This window comes from Phocoena phocoena, chromosome 6 (assembly GCF_963924675.1).
Source record: "Phocoena phocoena chromosome 6, mPhoPho1.1, whole genome shotgun sequence".
NCBI lineage: Eukaryota > Metazoa > Chordata > Mammalia > Artiodactyla > Phocoenidae > Phocoena > Phocoena phocoena.
In genome coordinates this window covers 103,125,002-103,150,959 of record NC_089224.1, presented here as the reverse complement: position 1 = coordinate 103,150,959, position 25,958 = coordinate 103,125,002, and the positions used below count along the sequence as shown (strand labels likewise).

The 25,958-nt window shown below is 41.8% G+C and overlaps 2 protein-coding genes across 4 annotated transcripts in view; one reads left to right on the top strand and one right to left on the bottom strand.

Moving 5' to 3' along the window:
• MRRF (mitochondrial ribosome recycling factor) overlaps positions 1–5,567 on the bottom strand; it is a 56,026-nt gene extending 50,459 nt beyond the window's left edge. For 2 of the 3 annotated variants that reach the window (XM_065879109.1, XM_065879110.1), the window contains exon 1: positions 566–749. In XM_065879109.1, the coding sequence (XP_065735181.1) occupies positions 566–749 (184 nt within the window). Of the gene's footprint in view, positions 1–565; positions 778–5,508 lie in introns of those variants that run through there. The other variant, XM_065879108.1, reaches the window with a different exon arrangement.
• Positions 5,568–5,630: 63 nt separating this feature from the next.
• RBM18 (RNA binding motif protein 18) lies at positions 5,631–25,691 on the top strand. The gene is made up of 6 exons (XM_065879387.1): positions 5,631–5,726; positions 8,410–8,538; positions 15,790–15,916; positions 19,464–19,550; positions 21,250–21,335; positions 25,170–25,691. Exons 2-6 carry the CDS (start codon positions 8,426–8,428, stop codon positions 25,327–25,329), a joined length of 573 nt encoding a protein of 190 aa, XP_065735459.1. The 5' UTR covers positions 5,631–5,726; positions 8,410–8,425; the 3' UTR covers positions 25,330–25,691.
• The last annotated feature ends 267 nt before the right edge of the window (positions 25,692–25,958 follow it).

Below are 25,958 nucleotides of genomic sequence, written 5' to 3'. Positions count from 1 at the left end.
AGTGCTGTGCTTAAGTACATCAAAGGTAAAGTAACAGTGTGCACAAATGCATGTAACAAGGGACCTGACCCAGCCTAAGAGGTCAGGGAAGGCTTCCCTGAGGAAGCGACATTTAAGCTGAGACCTGAGTTGTATCAAGGTCTCATTCTTGGATGACACAAGCCATTAAGATCATCCATCTAAATCCACGGCTCTAATATCTCCTCACCCAACAACCTTCTGCTTTTAATATTATTTCCAACGCAGGTCTTCCTATAAGGAGAAGGCAGGTTGATCCCTGCCACAAGTATTCTGATTTGCTTGGCACTTATACCTCTAATTCTAAATCTAAAAGAAATTAGGCATTTTCTGAGCCATAATAACAAAAGAGGCGGCATGGCAATGACAAAACAGGTTCTAATACCAACTCTGTCACTGTGACCTTTTAAGCTAATCAACTGAACCACCTGAGATACCGTTTCCTCATGAGGCATGGGGAGAAATTCAGAACATCTCTGAGATCCCTTCCAGCTATGATAATTCAAGGGCTAAATATAAGACAGGGGTGAGGAGGTCATGCCTCTACCTTTGGCTTTCTTGGTAGCGAAATGACGGATTGGTACAGCTGGATAGGCCAGGTATTGCCCGTGGTCATTCTGTCTTCCACTCACTGTCTTCAGCGTAACTTCTGAAACAGGTCTGGTCAAGGCTGCAAGGAAGTTGCAAAAGGCAGGGTGGACCAAGCGGGAGCACCTTAAACCCAAGGCCATGACTGAAGACAATTCTTGTGAACACCCACTAAAAAGAACAAGACAAAAAGGAGATCAAAGTAGAACAGACCCTATTACAACTTCAGAAAATAATCTGTACCAGTTAGCAAGCAAATCCTCTCAGCAGAGTCTGTCAATCAGTTTTGAGTATGTGCTAGGGAACTTAAATACATTATCTCTAATCCTCCTCCCAACATCTGTACAACTTAATATGATTAGCCCCATTTTATACTACGAAGAAACTGAGGCTCATGGAGATTTAAGTAACTTGCTCACAGTCTGTAGGACTCCAAATCGCCACGCTCTTTCCACTACAGCAAATGCCCCTTAGCACACAGGGAACAGAGTTAAGTAAATGTAGAGCAGACTAAATCCTTAATGATGGTAATTAAACCCTTATAGGAGAAAAGGCACAAAATCTTGATAAAGTTATACTATAAAGAGGAAGGGCAGAGCACTGGAAGAAGACTTTAAACTAAATAAAATCATTTCAACAGGCATAAAATGACTGGAAAATTCACACAACAGCATTTAATTAAATTTTTCTTTGGTTCCTTATGCACCGATTACCAATTAGAATGCACTTTACTGTGAGTCTGAAGCATGGCTGAGGTTTGAGGTCTTCCATGTTATAGAACTAAAGCTCTGGGAAATGCCACCCTCCTTGGTGTTAACACAAGTTACACATTATACTTCTGAGGGCTGTGACCATGGAAGAGATGCTAGAGCCTACAGCTAGCTCTGGGATAGAACACAGCTCTAGCTTACTGGCAAATGTAGCATTAATAGCTTCTGCCAGGAATCTGGCTATTATTACTCAGCTAAAAATTAAGCACGATTAGCAGCAAATACCTGGAAGCTACCGTCTTTGAAAAACAGCCCCATACCTCATTAAAAAAATTAAAACTCTCATCCTAAAATTTTGATGCAGTATAACAGACTGAATAAGAGCATGGGTTTTGCAGCCATAAGACTTGGAATCCAATCCCATCTCCACCACTGACTAAATGCCCCTGAGCCTCTCCGCACCTTGATTTCCTCAACTGTAAAATGGAGATAATTATAGTTATTTCCTAGATTTGGGAAGAATAAATAGGTTAATGTAAGTAAAACACTTGGCACAGTCTCTAGCAGACAGGAGTTTCCCAAAAGGGTACCTATTGACAGCTGTCACCTTTCCTTTCAAAGACTTCCATGCCAGGGTCAGACACAACGAAGAAATCGTACATGTCATTACTAAAGTACAAGGAAGCCTAGAGTCAGTCACATCTAGATATAAATTTCAACTTTGGGCAATTCATTCCACTTACTGGGCATCACGTTCCCCATTTGCAAAATGAAAAAAATAATCCTGTTCTTAAAGTAAAATGAGATAGTGAATACATATTAAAAACCTAGTAGCGTGCCGGGAATATAGTACCTGTTTAATAAAAGCTGGCTATCACTATCACTATTTTTTTAAAGAAAAGCAAATGAGTTGCACAAAGGCAAATAACTTCTCCCGATGGAATTTTTAATAGCTAGAGATGCTAGATGTCAGTGAACAGTGTGTGGACGTCAGTAAAGACAGAGTTAGATAAAAAAATAAAGTTTTTCCCCTTTCACATTATTAATACCTACTATTAATGGAGGTCAGGCCTGGGCTTCCTGCTTTACCCATATTATTCATTTAATCCTCTCAAAAATGCCACAAAGAGAGTATAATAATCTCCTTTTTATAGATGTAGAAGCTGAGGCTCAAAGAGACTGTCACTGACCAAGGGCATGGAGCTAATAGTTCTGCCCTGTAGCAGCAAAACTGTTCACAGAAACGTGCCTCTAAGTGAGGTTTCTATATGTAAGTTTTTGCCTAATACAGCTAATGCCTAACCCACACTTATATCCAAATATGGCTGTATAATATAGTTGTTTTTTTTTAATCTACAGGGTCTCAATCTAGCTGTTTCACTAAGACAGGTTTCCTGGTGTTCCTGTTGCAGGTCATAATACCAATCCACAAAGCAACAGGAAATCAAAATGGGTTAGAAATAAACAACCTTTGACAGAAAACTCACCCCAAAGCAGACCCAGTACACGTGAACCGGAAGACGACTCTATAAATAAACCACACTGCTGAAATGCTTAAGGCGTAGATTTTAATTGCACAGAAGTCAGGAAACTTCAAAGTGGAAGGTCAATAAAGGCAATCCCTTGGACCCTTTACCTTAAGAACATGCATATTAACACTCAGTTCAGCAGAGAAGTAAGGTCTAGGAAAGGAACCATTATGGGAGCCCAAGTATTATACAACAAAATGAACCTACACTCAGAAAAAAAGAATGCAGCAGGAAATATCTGATCTTTGGATGCGGTCTTGAACTGGAATCTCAGTTTGCCCATTTACTAGCTGTGTGACCTTAGGGAGATCATCAGCCTCTCTGAGCTACAGTTTCCACTGCATCTTTCTCATGGTGATATTAATGAGCCTTTAAAAAGGTACAACAATAATGAAACAATAGCTTATAATCATATAGTTATAACTATGTGCCAGAAACAATTCTAAATGATATATTGCATATATTAACTCATTTGAGCTTCAAGATAACCTAGGAGATATGTACTTATTATTATACTCATCTTACGGATAAAGAAACAGAGGCACAAGATAAATAATTTGCCCAAGATTTTATTTCAGGCACTTTTGTTCCAGAGTCTGTGCTCTTAAACACTATCCTAGATTGTGTACATAAGGCAGTATAATTACTGGCATTATTTTTCCAACTGTTGAAACATTTTTTAAAACTACTTGAAGCACATATTCTTTATCCAAAGTCGAGGTTCTCAAAATTTGAATTTTCCTGTTTTTTCACAGAAGGTGCACTTTAATTTTGTAAAGAAATAGATGAGGAACACAAAATCCTGGTTTATCCACTGTCCCAGCAACCCCTACCAATCCAGCTGTATATTAGCTTATGATATGTAGACTTTTATAAATGTGGGTGTGCACACACGCAGGCCCTTGTTGTATATAAAATACTTTCATGGTTACCTGGTTCTCACAGTAACCAGGGTTGTGATAATCACCCACATTTTACAAATAAGCAAATTGATCTTTCATTTCCGTGAATATTCTTCCTGCTCCAGGGTCTTCAAAAATACTGTTGAATCTACTTGGAATGATCTTCCCTCACCTCTTTAATGGACTACCTCACACTTTTCTTTCAGATTTCAGCTTAAGCATCACTTCCTCAGAGGATGCCTTCCTTGGCTATCTCCTCTAGCCCAATAGGTCAAACATCCTATAGCCCACTTTCATAGCACCCTGTGCTTTTTCATAGCACCTACTTTAACAATACCAGTTAGTATTTGTGTAGTTCTTTGATTATTGTCTAATTCCCTCCACAAGACTATAAGCAGTACAAGGACTAATCTATGGTTGTCTTGTTCACGGCTGCATCCCCAGTCCCTACCACAGTTCTGAACATAGGAGACACTGTCTATAAAGATTAAGTCCTTCCTCAAGGTCACAATGCCGGCACCAGAACTGAAATCTAAGCCTCAGACAGTAGGTCCTAGGCTCTACTTCCCACTGCTTCCATTATCTCTTGGTTTGCCAGATTTTTCACTTAGAGATAATAGGGCATGTTCTCTAAATTCAGTGCCATGTGAAGGCATTTACAGTATCTGACTCTATGCAGGATCATGTCCCTGGCACAGGCAAAGGAAGGATGAGACACTTTAACAAGTGGAGAAAGAGCTTTTGCCTAAGAGCTAGGAGGGCTGGATTCCAATATTCCTATCTCATCACTCCCTGCCAGCCATCCTTTTTAGATTCATAACTACCTTGTATTCAAAAAGCACTTGTGTAAGCTCTGCTGATGACCTGAGACTTGTATCAAGTCATTTCTTCTACCTAGGTTTTCTTTCCTCAACTATAAAACGAAGGGTCAGACTAGGTTTTCATTCTTTCTAATTATAAAGCTCTCCAAGATTCTGAGAATGCGAGAGAGTGGGGTGACAGGAAAAAGGCGTCAGACTTAGAGAAGACCTGGGAAAGAGTGCTGGTTCCAGCACTTCCTAGGTATGTGACCTTCGATAGGTCAAAATCTCTGGGCCTCAATTTCATCTGTAGATGACAATAATATTTATCAGGGTTATCAGGACGATCGAATAAGATAAGAGCTGCAGAAGCACTCTGCAAATATAGAAGGGCTATTCAAATGACAACTGTTTTGCCACTGGGCCGCACAGAGTAATGGTTAAAAGTTGAGGCTTTGGAATTTGGGCGCCATCACTCACTAGCCACGTGACCCGATGAAGTTATTTCTCTGAGCTTCCCTTTCTCCAGCATGGGGGATTAAAAATACCTACTGCCCTGGGAGTAAGGGGCGTGGGTTCGATACTTGGTTGGGGAACTAAGATCCCACATGCCACGCGGCCAAAATAAATAAAGAAATAAAGGGTCTGGACTTAATTCTATTAAAAAAAAAACCTACCCCCAAAAGATTGTTATGAAAATTAAATGCTCCAGCCAGGTGGCAAGCTACTAAGTAGCTGTCCCTATTTAGTAAGCCCCGCCTCCCACCCTGGAAGTTCCTAGCTGATGAGATGAGCCCCGCCCCCAGACTCGCTCAGATCAGCAGGTCCCGCCCCCAGCCGTAAAGGTCAAGCCGGATTCGAATGGACGCGTCCGGGTGTTCAGTCCCCCAGAGATCCTTGAGTAGAGATCTCTGGCACCCGGGCCCCACGCGCGCCTCAAGGCCGTGCCGAGGCCACTCACCAGCTAGCGCCCAGTCTACTAGGAAGACTCGCACGACCACAGCGACGGCGGCGGCGCGGGCGTCGTGACGTCACGGGGCGGCGGCGCAGGCGTAGTGCGTCACGGGTGGCCTGGCAGCTGGCGGCGCTGAGGTGGACGCGTCTAGAGGGTTGTCTGACCGTGGAGTCGGGGCTTTGCTTTGGGGGCATGAGCCGAGGGGACTACGCCGAGGTGACGAGGTGAGTCCGGCCGCGACGCGCCTCTGCATCTTAGCGCCGGCCCCGCGAGGGGCTCCCCGAGGAGGCTGCCCTAGAGAGACGGCTTCTCAGGCCCCGCCCCGGATTGTCCCGCTGCTGGCCCGGAAATAACAATCCGAGTAATGACCCATCGCATCTGGGAATTCGCGGCCAGGGATCGGGAAGCCCGGATTCCAGGCTTGACCCCACCGTTACCGTTAGCTTTTAGGAACAAGTGCCTGCTTCTCTGCTCCTCAGTTTCCCCAAATGACTGTTCGTGGCTTCCAGGGTCGTTGTAGCTCAGCGGGGGAGGGCGGGTGGGCGGGAGCGTTTTGTGAATTCTGTGAATATAAGAGGTTGTCGCCATTGCGAACCCAAAGGATTCTGATTGTCATATGGCATCTTGATCACTTAACCACACTTTACCGTTCCTCAAAAAGTGCTGTGCCGAGCTGTCACGTGTATTGTCATATTTAAGCATCATAACAACCCTTGAGATAGGGATAATTATGCCCTTTATAGGAAGGAGGAAGAAACTGAGGCTCCGAGTGGGGAAGTGGCTTGTTTCATTCATTCATTCAGTAAATACTGAGTACCAGCCAGGAGCTAGGCAGTGTACTGAGTGCCGGGAATAGAATCATCAAAATCGGTAAGGCCCTGCCGTCCAGTAACTTACATTCTAGTGAGGGAAACAGAAGATAAAATAGTATGTGATACATTGAGCTGGTATTATGTGGAAAGAAAAAGGTAGCTGTCATAGAGACTAACAAGATGCTCTGCTCTATTAGGGAAAGCTTTTCTGAGGAGGGGACACTTAAGGGGCAATCATGACTTTCTAAAGTCACAAAATAACTGGGTGCAAAAGCCAGGATTTGAGTGCCTCTCTTTTGGCCCCATATCCTGCACTCTTCCCACTAAAAATGGTTCCCTTGTGTGATACTATTTCCTGTTGGTATTAGTATCAGAAGGTTTTATCATTCAAGTCTCATCTCAAATGTCATCTCCTATAGGTCTTCCCTTTCCACTAATTCTAAAGTAGCCCATCCCTAGACTTTGTCAAATCCCCTTGCTTAACTGTGTTTGCGGCACTTATCACAAATTACATCTTGATCATTTATTTTCCTTTTGTCTTGTCCTGCCCCTCTTCCAAATATAAGCATGCATAGGGCAGAGGCCTTGCTTGTTCACTGCTCTGTCCCCAGTACCTAGACACTGCCTGGAAAATAGAGGCTCTATAAAAATTTTTTGAATGAATGATCTGTAAGTAGAAGGAAAGGACAGGAAAGGACAAAATATTTCGCCTCTCCAGTTTCCACACCTGGGATTCTAGTTATGCCTGTTTTACCTTTCTCCCAGGAAGTAGGAGCAAGAGCTATGGCTTGTTCATCTCTCTATTTTCAGCACATAGCCCAGGGCTTAGCAGTTATTAGTTGCTTGTCTCACATTATGGAACAGATTGAACATGTGAATGAGAGAGGAAGAAAAATACCCTCACGTGTGGAGGTAGATAAACACATTTAACAAACAATTACCTTAGGGGCTGCTATGTGCTAGTCTGTATAAGCTGTGCTGAGTTGAATAAGAGGTAATGGCAGTGTTCAGTATATCAGCTGTTGTTATTAAGATGCAGTTCCTGCAACACTGATCTCGGAGGCACTTCTGGTTTTACAGGACATGTTTTCTCTAGCAGGGAGTTCTAAAGTCTGTCACAGCCTGCCATCTTCCCAGCCCTTTTATTTTTCTTCCTCTACCACATCATACATTAAAGCTTTATTTTACATCTGTTGTGTCATTTTTGGTCTTCTCAGCAACTCTAAGTTATAAGCAGGGCAAGGTTTATTATGTAGAGGTGAGGAGACTGAAGCTAAGAGTGAAGTGACTTCCAATGGAAATGCCAAAATTTGAAACCAGGCCTTCTGACCGCAAGGTTTTTGGTCTTTACATTACTGTCTCCATCGTAACCCTCATCCTCCTTTTGTGGCTGTGATATGAGACGTTTCAGGAACCAAGTCGGTAATAGTTTAAGCTAAAATTAATTGAATGCTTCTTAGGTGCCATGCATTTATTGTTCTTAATGTTTTTGGTGTATTAACTCAGTGAATCTGCATAGCTCTTTATCACCCCTATTTTACTAATGAGGAAACTGAGACACAGAGTGGTTAAGTAACTTGCCCACCGTTACAGAACTAGTAAATAATGGAACTGGAATAACTACGGAGCAAGTTAGTCTCTTCTTCCCAGTGTCTCCCAAAATATTAGACATGATAATAGCTAATTGATTACTTACTATTGTTCTTCCCCACCCATACCCTTAAGTGTCATTAAGACTCACTTTCTGGTGGTTTCCAAGGGTTATTTTGGGTGACGGTTGTTGAACTGGAGTATCATGTAGTAGTAGAGACTTTGGCCTCCTGCCCAGTCAGCCTCTGGCTTCAGAAGAGAAAAACTAGTTTCTACACACAGAACCACACCCCTTTCACCTTAAATGGAAGCTTTTGCTCTCTGGCTGCCGGAGGAGCTGTCCCAAGGGAACTGGTGCTGGGGCCCTGTTTGTGGAATAACTGAAGCCTTTGAAGGACTGCCCAGGGCATGCCCTCCTTGAATAAATGTTTGTTGAATTGAATTTGAAGTCTCATGTTCACAACATGTTGCTCCTTTCCTGTCTGAATATTCACAGTTCCTTTAGTATTTTGTAGAGATTGATGGAAGCAGAAACCAAAACTCTTCCCCTGGAGAATGCATCCATCCTTTCAGAGGGTTCCCTACAGGAAGGGCACCGGTTATGGATTGGCAACCTGGACCCCAAAATCACAGAGTGAGTCTAATATATTTTAATTCATTACCTACAAAATTGGGATGCTTGTGGTGAGGATGTTCAGAAGAATTTTCAAGGGACATAGGCTATATTTTGGCCCTTTTATTTATGTTTTAATTATCTTTGAAGGGAATATGTTGTTTTAGCATGTCATCTTGTCATTTTTCTTACATTTGGACTCTTCTACTGCATAGACACAGACTTGGATACCCTTTAAACCATATATTACTTGTTTTTCCTGCTTGCCTAAGATGTTCTCCTAATTTTCAACTATTTCAAATCCTTGTACCCAGTGACTAGGAAATTATTTCCTAAAACCAGCCATGGGCATACTTTCGTTCCCCAAAATGAAGGAACAAACAGAAGAAGTATCAGTATTTTCACAAAAAGGCAGAGAGGTACCACTTGACTCTAATTCAGTCATGGAACCAAGGAAAGTCAGAAGGAATCTTAGAGATACCCCAGTCACTTTGGTTTTCATTCATTCATTAAATGATTTGAGTGCCTACTCTGTGCCAAGTGCCATGCTAGGCAATTTTCAAAGTTTCTAAATCTGAGGAGCCTTGTCTTATTAAAGTACAGAACCTAGATATAAAATAAAAGCCCAGAGTTGCTCTGATTAAAGGAAGGACAAGGTGTACCCAGTGCCTTTGGGCTGCAGTCACCCTTTCTTTGGCAATCACTTATAGGACTCGTGGAGCACCCTTGAAAGACTGATATATTCCAGCTGTTTTATCCTACAGCAGAGGAAACTGAAGCCCAAGAGATAGAAGTGCCTTGTCCATGGTGACAAAGCTAATTGAATTGTCTTGACTCCCCACTCTTTCCTTTGTGGATATTATAGTGGAGTGAAATTTCTTAACAGAGAGAATTGAGAGGTTTTTCCTTCCCCCAGTCGTTCGGTAGGGGCAGGTGGTGGGTGGTGGCAGGATAGCCAAGCGTGGGTGGATTGAGCCATTTGGGGTCAACGCTTGAAGCAAGCATGGGTTACAGCCTCAGTCCTAGAAGTTACTCCCTGTGGAATAGTGTTAAAAGCAAGGAGAGAGGAAACAAAGGAATCTGCTTAGAGGAGGTGTATAACAGGGTTGGGATTATGAGAGAGGAAAGAGATGTAAACTAACATATCAGGATCATGACAGAATGTTCAGTTCCTTAAACCTGCTCAAGCTCAAATTGGCTAAGTGTAGACACCGTTGGGTCCCTCTAGAAATTAGGATGGTATTTAAGGTGTGTTGCCCCCTAATTATGTTACCTTGATCACGAGGGCCCTTAAATATAGACTGTGCATTTATTTTGGCTCTCTTTATGACTTACGGCTTTGAGGATGAATGTGTGGACCTGCCCAAGCTCTCAGTTAATGAGGGAATTAAACAGAGATGCTGTTTCCATCATCTATAACCCAGGCTGTGAGAGGATGCTTCCAGGAGTGGTTTCCATTCCCACCTCTTCTTGTCTGAATGGAAATCTGGAGTGTGGAAACAATGTTCATTGTTCTAGCTGGGGTTCCCTGTAGTGATATTCTTGTTATAATTGTATCCTGCTGCTTGACAGGAAGGTTCAAATGGGCATCTGCCACCTCAGTTTATGTCATAAGTGGGAGTATGTGGATGTTTTCTTTAGTTAGAGCATTAGCAGGAACATTGAATCAAAAACTCTCCCACTGGTATCTCTGCTCTTTCTCATACCAGGACAAAGGTGGACATCCAGTACTAGACTACAGATCAGGGCCTTGCTGGCTCCACCTGTGACTTACCACCTCTGTATTACCAGAGATCATTTCTACTGTATTTCATCTATGGATTCCTTATCTTAAAATATTTTCTCCATAAACAAACTGATTTATTAAATTGCTTCTTAATGACATAACTACCAGCTGTAGCTTATGGTTAGCATGAAATGCATAGTGTCACTTCATTTAATTTACTTAATTACAGCAAAGAAACCTAACATTATAGTAGGGTAGGTCTCATCTTGTAGAAATATGTGATTTTCTTCCAAGTTTTTGAAGTACATAAACTTCTAGATCCTGTTCCTTTCAAGATGTAGGTAACGATGGACCTAGACTAATTATTAAAATGCAGTCATTCCCAAACATTGAAGGGCTGCATGATGAAACTTGTGTGAACATGTGGTACCCAGCTTGTAGTCCAATCTCAGAAAATATTATTTGAATCCAAATCTCTAAAGTTCTAATGACTCTTGACAGAAGTTTTTTAAAGAAAAAAACCTTTTCCACTCAGTTTTTCAAAGTTTATTTTATAATAATTCTATTCATCTTATGTGTGTGTGCCTGTTACCAATCTGAGTTGTGTTCAAGTTATAGTAGGATGTCCATCAGCCTCTTCTCAACAGAATACGCATTGCTGACCGACTGTCTAGCACCCTGATACTCTGTTCACTTTGTAGTTGCAATACTGACCATTTTAGGACCATGTTACATGCCAGGAATATCTGTATAACTAAATAGATCTTAGAGATCTGGATTTAAGGGAATGATGATATACTCTTATTTACGGAGGTAGCAGATTCCAAGCCTATGTTCTTTCCACTATATTTGGATTCCTCTCAACTATATTGTACCTCATAATTCTTACCTATAAAGTGAGACTGTTCAACTAAATGCTATGGAAATGTCTTCTAGCTCTAATATTTCATTAGTTCCTCTTATTTAAGCTTGCAACAGTCTTGTGAGGCAGGTAGAACAGACAACATTTCCCTACTTTATAAGTAAAGAAAGGTAAAGGGAGTTGACTCAGTTCACTTCAGTAGTTAATGAGAGGACTAAGTTCCTGGCACCTAATATAGGGCTCTTTGCACAAATATTCTAACAATCCGTGTAACTGGACAGTCATAACCTAAAGTATTCTATTCTAAATTTTTCATTGTAAGGACTTCCTTTAAATGTTATGGGACCCATTCTAACTGTAAGAGTAAAAACAACAACTTTAAATATTATTACTAGTGCCTTCAGTAGAGAAGCTGAACAAATTAATGTCTTTATTTATTATTATTATTTTTTTTTTGCGGTATGAGGGCCTCTCACTGCTGTGGCCTCTCCCGTTACGGAGCACAGGATCCGGACGTGCAGGCTCAGCAGCCACGGCTCACGGGCCCAGCCGCTCCGCGGCATGTGGGATCCTCCCGGACCGGGGCACGAACCCGTGTCCCCTGCATCGGCAGGCGGACTCTCAACCACTGCGCCACCCGGGAAGCCCAAATTAATGTCTTTAGACATCTATTTTCCATACCATGGTTTCTTCTGAGAGGGTTAACACTGCTTTCTTTTTTAAATATTAAATGTGCTGTATAGAAAGCCAAATTAATAGCCACTGTGTTATGCATAAGGAGAAGTATGAGAGAGAACAAAGCCAGTAGAAACTCTAAAAGAAAGAACATTCTGGATGGAGGGTGAATCATAAATAAAGGAACATAAGTAGGAATAAGAAGTATTGTTGGGCTTCCCTGGTGGCGCAGTGGTTGAGAGTCCGCCTGCCGATGCAGGGGACACGGGTTCGTGCCCCGGTCCGGGAAGATCCCACATGCCGCGGAGTGGCTGGGCCCGTGGGCCATGGCCGCTGGGCCTGCATGTCCGGAGCCTATGCCCCGCAACGGGAGAGGCCTCAGCGGTGAGAGCCCTGCGTACCGCAAAAAAAAAAAAGAAGTATTGTTATGGATGAGTCGAATATCGGGAAGACCTTTTTGACTAAAAGGGAGGTTGAATACTAAACGATAATGAAAATAGTAGTTGGAGAGAGTGAATGCTATCAGATGAAGACAGGTTCTATAAAATTTATTCAGACAAGTTTGAATTTCACATAAAGAGACTCGTGAGTGTTTGGTGGGAGACCAGCATCATGAAAGTGATGTTTTAGTAGGAAAATCAGACATCCGTATTTAGGATGAATAGGAGGGGCAAAGACTGAAGATGAAGATTAGCTGCGGACCTGCCATTAATATCACCTAGATAGAGGCAGTGAACTTGGAGACCACGGGGTGGAGTCTGCGAGATGAAGGTGACTGAAGAGGAGCGGAGAGCTAAAGATGACCCTGATGTTTCTTGCCTGAGAAATGGAAAAGAATCATGTCCACACCAGCCAGCAGAATAGCTGGAAAGAGGCATAGTTTGTGGAGAGGAGGAGGTCAGGCCTGGCGTTATTAAGTAAACTTAAAAGCAATGGAGAGCCACCTGGGTGGAAATGTCCTTCGGATGTAGACTTTCAGAGCTAAACTCAAGGGATTATAAACGCATGAGCATGTAAGAACAGTGTTTCCACCTGAAGACACGCCCGCTTCTCTCTCAGCCCATTCCTTGTTTTTCCTCCATGACCTGTGCTGCTTCTCATGCTTTGGTTTGCGTAAAACAGCCTTTACTATTTGCTTATTTAAATTTGAAACAAAGTAAGACCATTTAAAAACATATAAGGCATAGAACATAAAGACCCACCACATAATAATTTCTGTAAATTTATGAAAAAAATTTTCTCTAAAACAAATTGTGCATTAAAAAGAATCTTCAATGTCATTTCGTTGGCTTCCCAGTATCTACAGCATCACATTAAAATTCCCTCCTGCACACATCTTTCCCAAACTGTCCCCTGCCTGCCTTTTAGCCTCTTCACTTACTGTCTAAGAGCCCCCACTGTCTGCCGATGGATCAGTCTTTTTCACCTTTATATCTTTACACAGGGTATTCACTAACCGCCTTCCCTGCACAGCTGGTCCTCTTCATCTGTGTGCTCACGTACATACCTCTGCGTGCAAGCTTCACACTTTTAAAATTGTTTGATTACATCTCTCTCTCCTCGAACCAGAACGTCAGGTCTTTGAAAACAGAGACTTAGTTGTATTCATTTGGATAGTCAAGTGCCTAATACTACAATTCTTGACACATTTGTAGGTGTCTATCTTAACCTAATCTAATTCATATAGACTAATTCCCTGTGTGCCATTAGGCAGGAAGGCCATTTTAAAGACCCATTACAGAAAACACTAATTATGTTGCAGAAATATGTATGGGACTGGTGTACTGTCTCCGGCTCCCGAAGGCTGCAGGGCCCCCGTTTCATTAAGTGAAGCAAGGCTCTGATGAGCAGCGAGCGCGCCCGTCCTTCAGCAGCAGATGAAAGTGCTTGCAGATGTGAAAGCAAGACTCTTCAGGCTTCTTTCACTATCAGAGCTTGCAGTCTCCATCTCCAGGAAGCAAAATAGTAAACATTTCATTCCTTTTGTTTCGGTGTTCCGATAATTTCAAGAAATTATCAAACAAGGAAAGAAATCCTGGAGAAGTTGAAAGACACGGACCTAAGCAGATGTTCCTGGAATCTTAAGGTCGCACTTCTTGGGCAGAACGCATTTGTTAGCTTTTCAAAGAATAATCTGTTGGAGTTTTTTTTTTTTTTTCCCTGAGTAAATTAAAATTCATTTCCTAGGAAATGCCGATCGCCTTACCTTCCTGCTATTAAGCAGAATGGAGTTAATGAAAAGATGACCGGCCCACAGTAGCCCTTAGGTTGTTTTTTTAAAAACAGATTTGACCCACCATTTATGGCAACTGGTGCAGTGTTGAGGTTTGAATGGGTATAGTAAGTGGAAGATGCAGCTGTGAATTAAAGACCCTGAGAGAGATTCTTCTAGCCCATCTGTGCACTTGAGAGACCCACCCTTGCTGTAAGCATATTCAGAAAACCAAGTAAAACCAGAAATTTGCACTTTAGGTGTCTTCCTTTCCCCTGAAGAATCACCTCATTCTTTCTCACCAGCAGCTGAGGTGTCGTGATAGGAATTGAGAGTTTGGAAACTAGAGGGTTATGGTTGTTTTCTTTTTCAAAACAGATCTAAAGACCAGATTAATATCCACTGTATGCCTTGGGATCCTTGCCCCCTGCCCCAGTAAAAGACCTGTGTTATGTCTTCCTTGCTCCACTGTGTCAGGACCTGATCCAGGATAATGGCTTGCTTGTTGATGTGCATTAGTCTCAAATTTAGTGTAGCTTCTGATCCATTTCATACCTTTCTGCCTCCCAAAGGAGATTCTTACTCAAGAATAAAATCTTGATGGGTTTTCTCCTAGAAAACAATGTGAATATGAATGTGGCTGTAAAGACAGCTTTACTGACTCCCTGTGGGGTAGAATTCCCAGTAATAACAGATTTAGCATGTGGGCTGATACCTTTTTAGTATCACAGGGACAGCATTGTTTAGAGAAAGCCTTGACTCCATTTGAATAGCGTGGAGGATGCCAGGAGGAAGGCCAAAGGAAAAGGAAACGGGAGAGCTGTTGGTTTGTCTCACCCTTACATCAGATGACAGGAAGTCGGAATTGAGATTGGCCACAGCAACCTGTTAAGGCCACATCTGTTTGAATAACTTAAAAGCTCTATAGAAACCAAGTAAGTTTTAGAGAAAGGAATCCAAGAACAGGGTGAGGGGCAGAGTGGCAAGAAAGAGCTTGGGGTAAACCTCCTGCCACTAGTAAATGCCTTCCTTGGCCAGCTAGATTCTTGATTCAGCCACACTCCAGAGCATAAATCGTATTGAAGCAACTGAGGTTGGGTAGTTACCTGCAGTGGGATGATTTATAGGACCGGCCAGGTTCCCCTGCCTGTGTGAGACCAGCCTCCATCACGTTGTGGTTCCACATTGTCCTGTCATTCGGTCACGTCAGGGATGGAAACTCTCAAGCACTTAGGAAGTGCCACTAGCTGTGGTTTGGCTTTTGGCAGAATTTGTCTTAAGTGCAATTTGGGGCTAATGATTAACTATGAAAGCTAACGGGGAAGTCTTCCAGGATTGTTTTGTTGTTTGTGTGAATGTATATGTGTTACTTTGTTTATTTTTGAGGTAGGGTTGGCCTTTTCATTTGGAGTGTGAGTGTGTGTTTCTGATGGAGTTGTAGTTATTCACAAATACTATTTCATTGCCAAGAAATTGAAAATAAATAAATTGACACAATTTTTGAGCTATTCTCCAAAAGAAAAACAAATGGTGCTTGTGGGCCAGACAGCTGTTTGTTAGGTGTGGCTTTTTTGTTTGGTATTTTTGTGTTGGACAGACGCATAGCCATGACAATTCTAGTCCCCATTCCAAATAGAGGCAAACAACTCTGTTTGCCAAATAAACTAACACGGCAGTTTGGAGGAAGGCAGGGGGCAGTGATGTGAGATTTTATCCCTGGGGTAAATTATCTCCTGCTTTTATCTCACAGGCTGACCAAATTCCCAGAGTGTCTCAGGGGCTGTTCTTTCTCCATAGATACCACCTCCTCAAGCTCCTGCAGAAGTTTGGCACGGTGAAGCAGTTCGACTTTCTCTTCCACAAGTCAGGTGCTTTGGAGGGACAGCCTCGAGGGTACTGTTTCGTTAACTTTGAAACTAAGCAGGTAATTGAACTTCTCCCCCTTTCCCAGTACTTATACTCTCATAATTATCTGTGCATCCCTCTTGACTACTAGAATAGCAGTTCCTTGTGGGCAGGAGCCATGTCTGATTCATCTCTGTGTGCTGTGCTCTGAGTCCTAAAGGAGATCCTCGGTAAACAACTGAGTTAGTGAACAGCTTTCAAGGTCTACCCTCCCCAGGCTGGCAGTCTCAGGCAGCTGACCTACTTTTCTGACCAGATGCTTTGGGATGCCCACATTAAGCACATGGACATGCCCCTCCCTGTTCTCTTTTGTTTGTTCCTTTAGTGGCTGGCCAACAAAGCCTCCTTTTCTTTCAGTAGTTTTGCCCCGTGGTGCAGAAGCCCTCCCTCTCTGTGGTGAGCCACCCACAAACTCTCTTTTATTTTTATTTCTTAAAAATGTATCCTTCTTCTCAATGTCTCAGAATAAATGCGGACAAATTTGAATATATACAGTGAAAGAGAACCTCCAGCTTCAACCATGATGTATCCATGTATCCGTATTAAAATTTAGTCCTTGGAGGGGACATGCATTGATAAAGGAATTGAATTTGAATGTTATTAAATATGGAGACACTGATTATAGCTCTATAACTTTATTAGTCATGTGTGAGAACATTGCCTAGTTATTGTTTTATTAATAATAGTTGTACTTGCATGTTTTTCTTACTGTAAAAGTGATACCTGTTTCTTACAGATGAAAATATAGATAAGTAATCTCATCTATTAGCCTAAAACCCAGAAATAATCAGTTTTTTAATATTTAGTTGTATATCTTTGTAGTCCCTTCTTCTTTCTTCACATTCATACACACATACACACGCACACAAACACATGTACACAGTTTTTAAAAAAACATGTGCAGCTTATAACACACAAGCAGAATCATATATCCTATTTACCCCGGAAAGAAAATTAAAACTTTTTCTGTCATCTGATACACATCAAGATAACATTCTGGGGCTTCCCTGGTGGCGCAGTGGTTGAGAGTCCGCCTGCCGATGCAGGGGACACGGGCTCGTGCCGTGAGCCATGGCCGCTGAGCCTGCGCGTCCGGAGCCTGTGCTCCGCAACGGGAGAGACCACAACAGTGAAAAAAAGATAACATTCTGTATCATATTGTGGTTTCACTGGTGTAGCTGTAGATATATGGAAAAATTCATTGATCTATATCTATAATTTTATTATTTAGACCTCAGTTTAAAAACTAACCAGTGTCATCTTTGATGACTGCATAATGTTTTATTCTGTGAACATATGATAATTTACTTAACTAATCTCCACACGTGTCAGCAGTGCAGTGAACATCTCTTTAGCTCTATGTACATATTTACTATATTCATGGAAATGGAGTGGTGTCAACAAAGGCCACAATTTTTTTCGTAATATGACTGCCAAATTGCCTTCAAGAAGTGATGTGTCGGGCTTCCCTGGTGGCGCAGTGGTTGAGAGTCTGCCTGCCGATGCAGGGGACGCGGGTTTGTGCCCCGGTCCGGGAAGATCCCACATGCCGTGGAGTGGCTGGGCCCGTGAGCCATGGCCGCTGAGCCTGCGCGTCTGGAGCCTGTGCTCCGCAATGGGAGAGGCCACAGCAGTGAGAGGCCCGTGTACCACAAAAAAAAAAAAAAAAAGAAGTGATGTGTCAGTATGTTCTGAAACTGTCTGAGAGTGTCATTTGTCCTTACCAGTGCTGGGAATTTTTTTTTTTAATTTCCCCTAATTTTTGCAAATGTGATAGGCAGTAAGTGATTCATTATTGTTCTAATTGTTCAAGGTTTGTTTTGAGGGAACTGAAAATGTGCTCTATATAGTTAGCAGTTTAAAATACTTTGTTCTTTCCTAATGATAGAGCACGTTGAGGATTTTTATAGACAACTAAAATCAATGGTCATGTTGAGGACAGATGCTGGGTTTTTGGTTTTTTTTTTTTTTTTTTTGCGGTACGTGGGCCTCGCACTGCTGTTGCCTCTCCTGTTGCGGAGCACAGGCTCCGGACGCGCAGGCTCAGTGGCCATGGCTTACGGGCTCAGCCGCTCCGCGGCATGTGGGATCTTCCCGGACCGGGGCACGAACCCGTGTCCCCTGCATTGGCAGGCGGACTCTCAACCACTGCACCACCAGGGAAGCCCCAGATGCTGGTTTAAAAACACTAAACTCGAAGTCACAAAGCCTGTTATTTTTGACTCTTCCATTTATTAACTTTAGGCAAGTCTCTTTAACTTATTTTGACCTCAGTTTTCATCTAAAAATGGGGATTAAAAACACACACCCTCCTTACCTTTTAGGAAGTTGAGAGAATAGGTGAGCGTTTATATGAAAACACATTTGGCATTTAATAATATTGTTGGATACATGAATTTTGAAACAAGTTACAGAGATGGGAAATTCTTTTTTCAAACATTTATCACCTGCTGGCATCTTATGACTGTTGATGCTACAGAATTAATGGAGAGTGTCATGTAAATTCTAATTCACTAAGTGAAACTTAAGAATAAAATGTCTCATCTGTCCTTCTAACTTTGCGTGCCATAGTGAGGCAAGGATGCCAGTGATGAATACTTGACACGTAGTAGGTACTCAGATATTTGTTGAATGTCATACCGGCAGGATCCAGAGGAATAAGAGAGTCACTGGGAAAACCAGACTGGAATGTCCTACACTGAGCCTCGGACTCTCCTTGTTCCTCTTCCTGTTCCTTAAGGGCTTCTTCACTCCCAGTAAACGTGGGTCACGCTTGGCCGAATGCCTCATGGATACAAATGGAGCAGAGAAGGCTTGGCAGGATGGAAAAGTACAGCCAGGCTTCCTGGGAATGTCCTAGAGTGCCTATTACCCAGCCTCAGGAATTCCTTTCAACCTCGTTGCTCCTATATCTGATGGGGACAGGGTCAGGGAAGTTCTGGCTCTGAAAACCAGGTGCAGAGATTGGCCCACAGAGATACCTTGCTCGTAGTCTCTTTGACTCACTCCTGCTTTTTCCGGCCTGGTTTCCTTCACTCCCATATCCTTTGAAGCCATTACTGTTTCTCACTTTGGATTCAGGGAGTATAAGCCCTAGTCCAGGATATAGTTTCAGAGTCCCTGGCGGAGTACAATTTCTTGACATAGTAGGTGCTACTCTAACTAACAGAAGTATGTAGAAAGATATCACCCAATAGGCCACACAATGGTCACCTAATAAGCTGACGTTGGTTGAGTGCTTACCATATGCTCCATGCTCTACATGCGCTCTTTGACTCCTCACGACCACTGAGGAACAAGCAACGTCCATATTTTACAGGTGAAAAAGATAATATCCAGAGAGATTAACTGACCTGCTAAATGTTACGCTGCCAGTAAGTGGCAGAGCCGAGATTTGAATTTTTGTTTGACTGAGATTACAAAAACTCACACCCTTTTTACTATTCTGCCTTTTTTTTCCCTTGTAAACCCTTTGCCACTTGTTTAACAAAACAGTTAGAAATTCAGCCATCACAGCTAGTGAGGCATTTGAATCTTTGACTAACATTCATCCCTTTCCTGAACAGGAAGCAGAACAAGCCATCCAGTGTCTCAATGGCAAGCTGGCTCTGTCTAAGAAGCTGGTGGTGCGCTGGGCACACGCGCAAGTGAAGGTAAGTCTAACAGGCTAGAAAGACAGCATCAGCTCATCCTAAATGAATCTTCCGAAAGGCAGTTGTCCACTTGCCCATTTGCATCCAAGCCTCTGCACATCTGGAACAGCCATACTCTGGTCTCCTACTTGTATTTACCATGTGTGTTGCCAGATTTTTCTTTTGAGAAACATCTCAGGAGGGATTAAGTTCCTTCGTCGTTTCTCTCCGCATACCCACAGATTCTGTTTTTGATTGATTCTTCCATGTGACTGATATGTATACTCAGACCTCTATCATTTTTTTGGTGGGGGTTGTTCTTTGGAGGAAAAAATGTATTTATTTTTAAAATTAGTTGCTTTAGGCGTTGTTAGACTCTTCCCAGCCTCTCAGTTCTTTGGAGAGTTTGAATTGTTTATTCTAAATGCTTGCGAAATGGGTAGTTTGTAAGAGTGCTTAAAGCACTGACATTTCCTTACTCCAGAGATTTTAAGAGTTATTTGTGGGACTTTGCAGTGTCTGTATTGACTCCAAGGCCCAAGCAGTGGTGAACTGCCGTGTTCATCTCCTAGTTGTTCTCTTGGGAAAATGCACTGGAAAAGCTACAACCACTTAAAAAAAAAAAAAAAAAGAACAGTCTTCTGTTACAGCCAGCACAGGTGAAGTATGTGCACTGCAGCAATCCCCAAAGTTGATTCTATTCCTCCCGCAGTGTGGTCTTTACAGACCTGTCTGCAAAAAGATTTGTGACAACTAGATTTGGAGCCTCAGTCTTCAGCTACATGAGCATGAGTTTTGATCAGAGACTGTATCCAACAAGCTTCCCAGTAAAGAGTCACAGAAATAGAACATTTGAGTTCAGTGTCCAAGCTGAAAAACAGAGCTCAGACACTTTGGATCTTTATGAGTATTCCAGGTAACCACAGAGCCTTCTCAATTTCTAGGACCCATTGCCTTAAAAATAGAAGCAGCAAAGAGAATTACCAAATGCTTTTTTACTCAAAAGAAAATCAAGTCTCATTTGCCAGACTGGCTGTCATTTTCTCATTCTGCATCTCATTGAAAAGACACGCAAGAGAAATAAATCATCCTTCGTTCTGTCTTTCATTTGAGAATCTCTGTGCCCTGCAGTTCTCTTCTCCTACACATCTTTTCGACCAGAGGCTCCTGATTGCTCTTTAATATTGTATTTACCTTTTAAAAGAAGTATATAATTATCTGACATCAAATAAGCTACTCTTCCTGGAGAATGTTTTCTATATCAGTGGCTGAAAGCTGTTACTACTTTTCTTCTCCACTTAGATCTGTTAAGGGTTGAATGTTATGATTGGTACTTTGCAAAAATCTAGCAAAATTTTAAAGTGCTTGGAATAAAGCAAAATAAATATTGTAAGAGGTGATGTATGACAGAATAAGAATGTGAGAGGGCAATCCTGCTGTGTGTCTGTACCATCTGTGAATTTAAAGGCTGAAATTCTTTCCCTACCAAATAAGGAGGACTGATGGCTAGATGGGAAGCCTCTTCTAAATTTCTCAGTTTATAACTTTTAGGCCAAAACTGTCTGGACGTCTACATTAATTCTAAACATAAAGCAGTCTTAAGATTGTCGAAAAATAATCTAACAATACACTGATGGGATTAGGATTTCTGAACACATGCACTGCAGTAGAGGGCTGGTTTCTGCCCCGGTGAGGTAATTTGCCTTTTTCTTACTTGCAGAGATACGATCATAACAAGAATGATAAGGTCCTTCCGATTAGTCTTGAGCCATCCTCAAGCACTGAGCCCACTCAGTCTAACCTAAGGTAAGAAGGTGTACTATAGGAAGACGCAAGCAGGTATGCAAGAGCTTGAGCCATCTCTTCATTCTAACCTTCATTCCGGTTCTAGTAAACCTTCGGACTCTTAACTTAGAGTAGAATCTACTAACTTTTGACACGCTGAGAAGTGTGTTCAGTTAGTCTCCAGAATGTATACATTTCACCTCCTCCCATACCCCTAAGAGTGTGTACCAGCCATTTACAGAATTCATACACTCAAAAGAGGCTGGGTGTGCTAACCATGTACCTGCCATTGTACTTGGCACTGGGGATACAAAGGTAAAGCAGATTCAGTCCTTGCCATAAAAACAGGCATTTTAATAAGGCCTTGATTATCTTCAGCATTTGTCATCATACACGAATTCCTCCCCAGCTCTGAGTCCCTTTATACAGAATTCGGGTTTGTAGCACTTTAATTTTATCTACCATTTCAGCAAATATAACAGTTTTGGTTCTAGTAAGTACAAATTATCATTTCCTTCCTTGGAGTTAATTCAAAACAGAAGGAATTGAGGGTTGAGTAGAGAAAGCGGAAGTTAAGTAGATGGGTGAGCAGAGGTAGAGGGGTTTACTTTGCATCGTAGCCTAGGGAGAAATGTTAACAATAACAAAAGCCAGGATTTATTGAGCTCACTATGAAGCAGGCTCTGTGCTAAACACTTTACATGCCGTATGTCATTGAATTATAAAAATTCTGGTAAAAGTACAGTTGTACTCATTTTACAAATGAGGAAACTGAAGTTTAGAGAGGTAAAATATCTTGGCCAAGATCACGCAGGTAGCAAATAGCAGAGTCCAGATTCAAAGACAGGTTTACTGGACTTAAACATTCCGTCTTTTAATTACTGCTTTAAAGAAACTCCAGGCTGTAAATGCAGGACTACTGTTCTAAAGCCTGTTCCAGGGGCGGGGAAGAAGATATGTGAAAGATCATCAGTGTTCCATAAGGATCAGAAATCCACATGTCTATATGGGGAAAGAATCGAAAAAAGAGTGGAGATATATATATATATATATTTGTATAACAGATTCACTTTGCTGTACACCTGAAAGTAACACAATATTGTAAATCAATTATACTCCAATAAAAATGAAAAAAAGGGCTTCCCTGGTGGCGCAGTGGTTGAGAGTCCACCTGCCGACGCAGGGGACACGAGCGCGTGCCCCGGTCCGGGAAGATCCCACATGCCGCGGAGCGGCTGGGCCCGTGAGCCATGGCCGCTGAGCCTGCGCATCCGGAGCCTGTGCTCCGCAACGGGAGAGGCCACAACAGTGAGAGGCCCGCGTACCGCAAAAAAAAAAAAAGAAAAAAAAAAAGGAAATTAACAATGTCATGAAGTCAGGAAAGTGATGCCTATTTGGACAGAGGGCAAGACAGGAAAAAAAAAACCTTTCCTGTATATTTGCACCAAACAAAACAGATGTACAAGCATCTCATTAAACTGCAGGGGAAGGTGATCCTGAAATGTTTTCAGGAGCGATAAAATTGGTAAATTAAAATTAATTTTATAGTTACTAATTTGTCTAATATCATTGATATTTCTTAATTTTGTGCTGCTTTATTTTATACTCCCATTTTTTTTTTTTTTTTTCCCGTAACCAATGACTTCTGTAGATTCACTGGGAACTTATTTCGGCTATCCTGTTTTCCCCACGAGATTAAACCTCCTTGATCACAGATTGGTTTCATGGAGGTTTTCATAAATCTAACTCCTGTTAGGAAGGGACGACTGCATTTATGCTTGGTGATCCCCATGGTACAGTGAACATGTCTTTAGTTTCTTATTTTCACTGTTTGCTCTTTTTACTAGATAATCTAGCCTGGTGTTTTCCATTTTTTTTTTTTCCATTTATTTTTTAATTCACAGAACCTCAGTTTACATCTTTCGATTAACATCTTTGCCTAATTAGAGAAGGTTGTTTTCTCTGTGACTCATACAGAATGAATGGCTGGCTGTTAATTTTCCATTAATGGAAAAAGGTGCTGGAATGCATCTCAGTGAGACCTCAGGGTTCTTGTTTTTGGCGGTATGCGGGCCTCTCACTGTTGTGGCCTCTCCCGTTGCGGAGCACAGGCTCCGGACGCGCAGGCTCAGCGGCCATGGCTCACGGGCCTAGCCGCTCTGCGGCATGTGGGATCTTCCCGTGGGATCTTCCCAGACCGTGTCCCCTGCATCGGCAGGCGGACTCTCAACCACTGTGCCACCAGGGAAGCCCAGGGTTCTTTTTTATTGCAACTTAGTTTTTTAATTTTACGTTGCCGGTGTAAAATCATGAGTATGTGCAGATGTATGCCTTTTGAGGATCTCTAAAAGGCCATGTGCACATTCCCTCCCAAGTTTCTGTCCCGGACTGTAGACCATTGACAGCATCAGAATGGAAAATAAAGGGAGTCGTGGGCCAAAAAATACTCTGCCTAAGTGCTTTGCATTCTGGTCCAGGGATAGCAGTGACCTTGATCAGAAGGGAATTCCTCACAACTTCTGCAGTGTCTCCTCACCCCTTCTCTCTAATACATGGCTACTCAGCTCCCAACCTAATGGAGAGGAAAAAACAAGGACTTTGATGATAAACTGGGCTTGAATCCTGGCTCCACAATTTCTTAGCAGTGTGAACCTTGGGTGAATCCCTACCTCTGTGCATTTGTTTATCTGTAAAATGTGGATCAAAACCCTTGCAATATTGTTGCAAGGATTAGAAACAATATAAGTAAAATGCTGGACCACTGCCTGGCTCATTGTAAGCACTCTAAATGATAGCCTAAACACACATTTGTCAGTAAACAGGGACTTTGTAGGAGTTCCAGGATTTTTTTCCCATTATTATTTAGTGATTCAGAAGGTGGTACAGTATAATATAGCTCATAGTATAGCTCTGGAGTCCAATTGTATTCAAATCTCAACTCTGCCACTCACTAGCGGTATAACACTAGCTAAGTTAACCTTTCTATGCCTTGTTTTCTTTATCTGTAAAGTGAAGAATATAACGTACGTGAATCATTTTCGTTTTTTCTAATTGTGGTAAAACACGCGTAATGTAGCATTTACCATCTTAACCATTTTTAAGTGTACAGTTCAACGGTATTAAATACATTCATAATTTACAGCCAGCACCACCATCTGTCTCCATAATTCTTTTCCTCTTGTAAAACTGAAGCTCTACACCCATTAAACATTAACTCCCCATTCCCACCTCCCCCAAGCGCCTGGCAACCACCATTCCGCTTTGTGTCTCTGTGATTTTGGCTACTCATTTAAGTACCTCATGTAAATGGAATCAAGCAGTATTTAACTTTTTAACGTTTGTTTAACTTAGCGTAACGTCCTCCAGGTCATCCACATTGTAGCATATGTATATACCATATTTTGCTTATCCATTCATACTTCGATGGACACTTGGGTTGCTTCCACAGTTTATTGTGAATAATGCTACCATGAAACAAACAATGCTACCATGAACATGAGTGTACACATCTCTTCCAGACTCTGCTTTGAATTCCTACACAGATTATTTTTGAGTGCCTACTGTCTACAGACACTAAGGTGCTGATCATGTTGGTGTCTGAGGTTTAAATGTAGCAATATGCAAAGTACTTCTAACAGTGTCTTACAGAAAAAACTTAATAGATGGACCAGACTTGATCTCTTTCCTAAAATGAGAACATTAATTGTTTTTATATGTGTTTTCTATGAAATGCTTGCATGTTTGTGTTTGAGTATCTTGTTGCTACTCTGATATGCTTAAGAGGCACAAAGAAGATGAAAGACACTGGTATTCTCTGAACATACCCACTCTGATCCTCTGCTGTCCTTTTTCCAGTGTCACTGCAAAGATAAAAGCCATTGAAGCAAAGCTGAAAATGATGGCAGAAAACCCTGATGCAGAGTATCCAGCAGCACCTGTTTATTCCTACTTCAAGCCACCAGATAAAAAAAGGACTACTCCTTATTCTAGAACAGCTTGGAAATCTCGAAGATGATGGTTATGAATTACCGTAACAGCAAAAGCAAATTGGTGTCCACACCTGAAATCCTCTGCCTTTGTGCTTGTAGCTGTGAATGGTACTATCCGACAGAGCACAGTCACATGTTAGAATTTGGTAACATAATGTCTTTGGATGTTCTTATGGATGTTTCTTCCCCGAAGTATGTGTGGAATTGAGCATCATCCAGAATAAATAGGATTGTATCCAGAACTGTGATTTGAACACTGGGATGCTCTAGTTGGCTGGTTTGTTTGGATTTGTAACTCCAGAAACAGTATATAGTGTGCCAGAGAGAAAGGCAAACATAAAAAATGTTACTATTTAAATCAGGAAACTTAAGTTATTAATATCCATCTTAAAAGAAACAAACAAAACATTTTTCTGTACTCAAGTGTCTTTACAACATAAAGAAGAAGTAAGAGACAGGGAGGGAAGAGAGAGATTTTTGAATCATGTTCAGAACTGCTGTTCCAGAATTCTCTATGGAAATCCCTCCAACTGGACTAAAAGAAAAGGTTCTTGGCAAAAAGAGCTGTTTCTTAGAGCAAATGTTGTGGTAATATGTTTAAGAATTATGCTTATTGTTTCAAAATCCCAACTAGGAAAACATGGTGTATATCTTA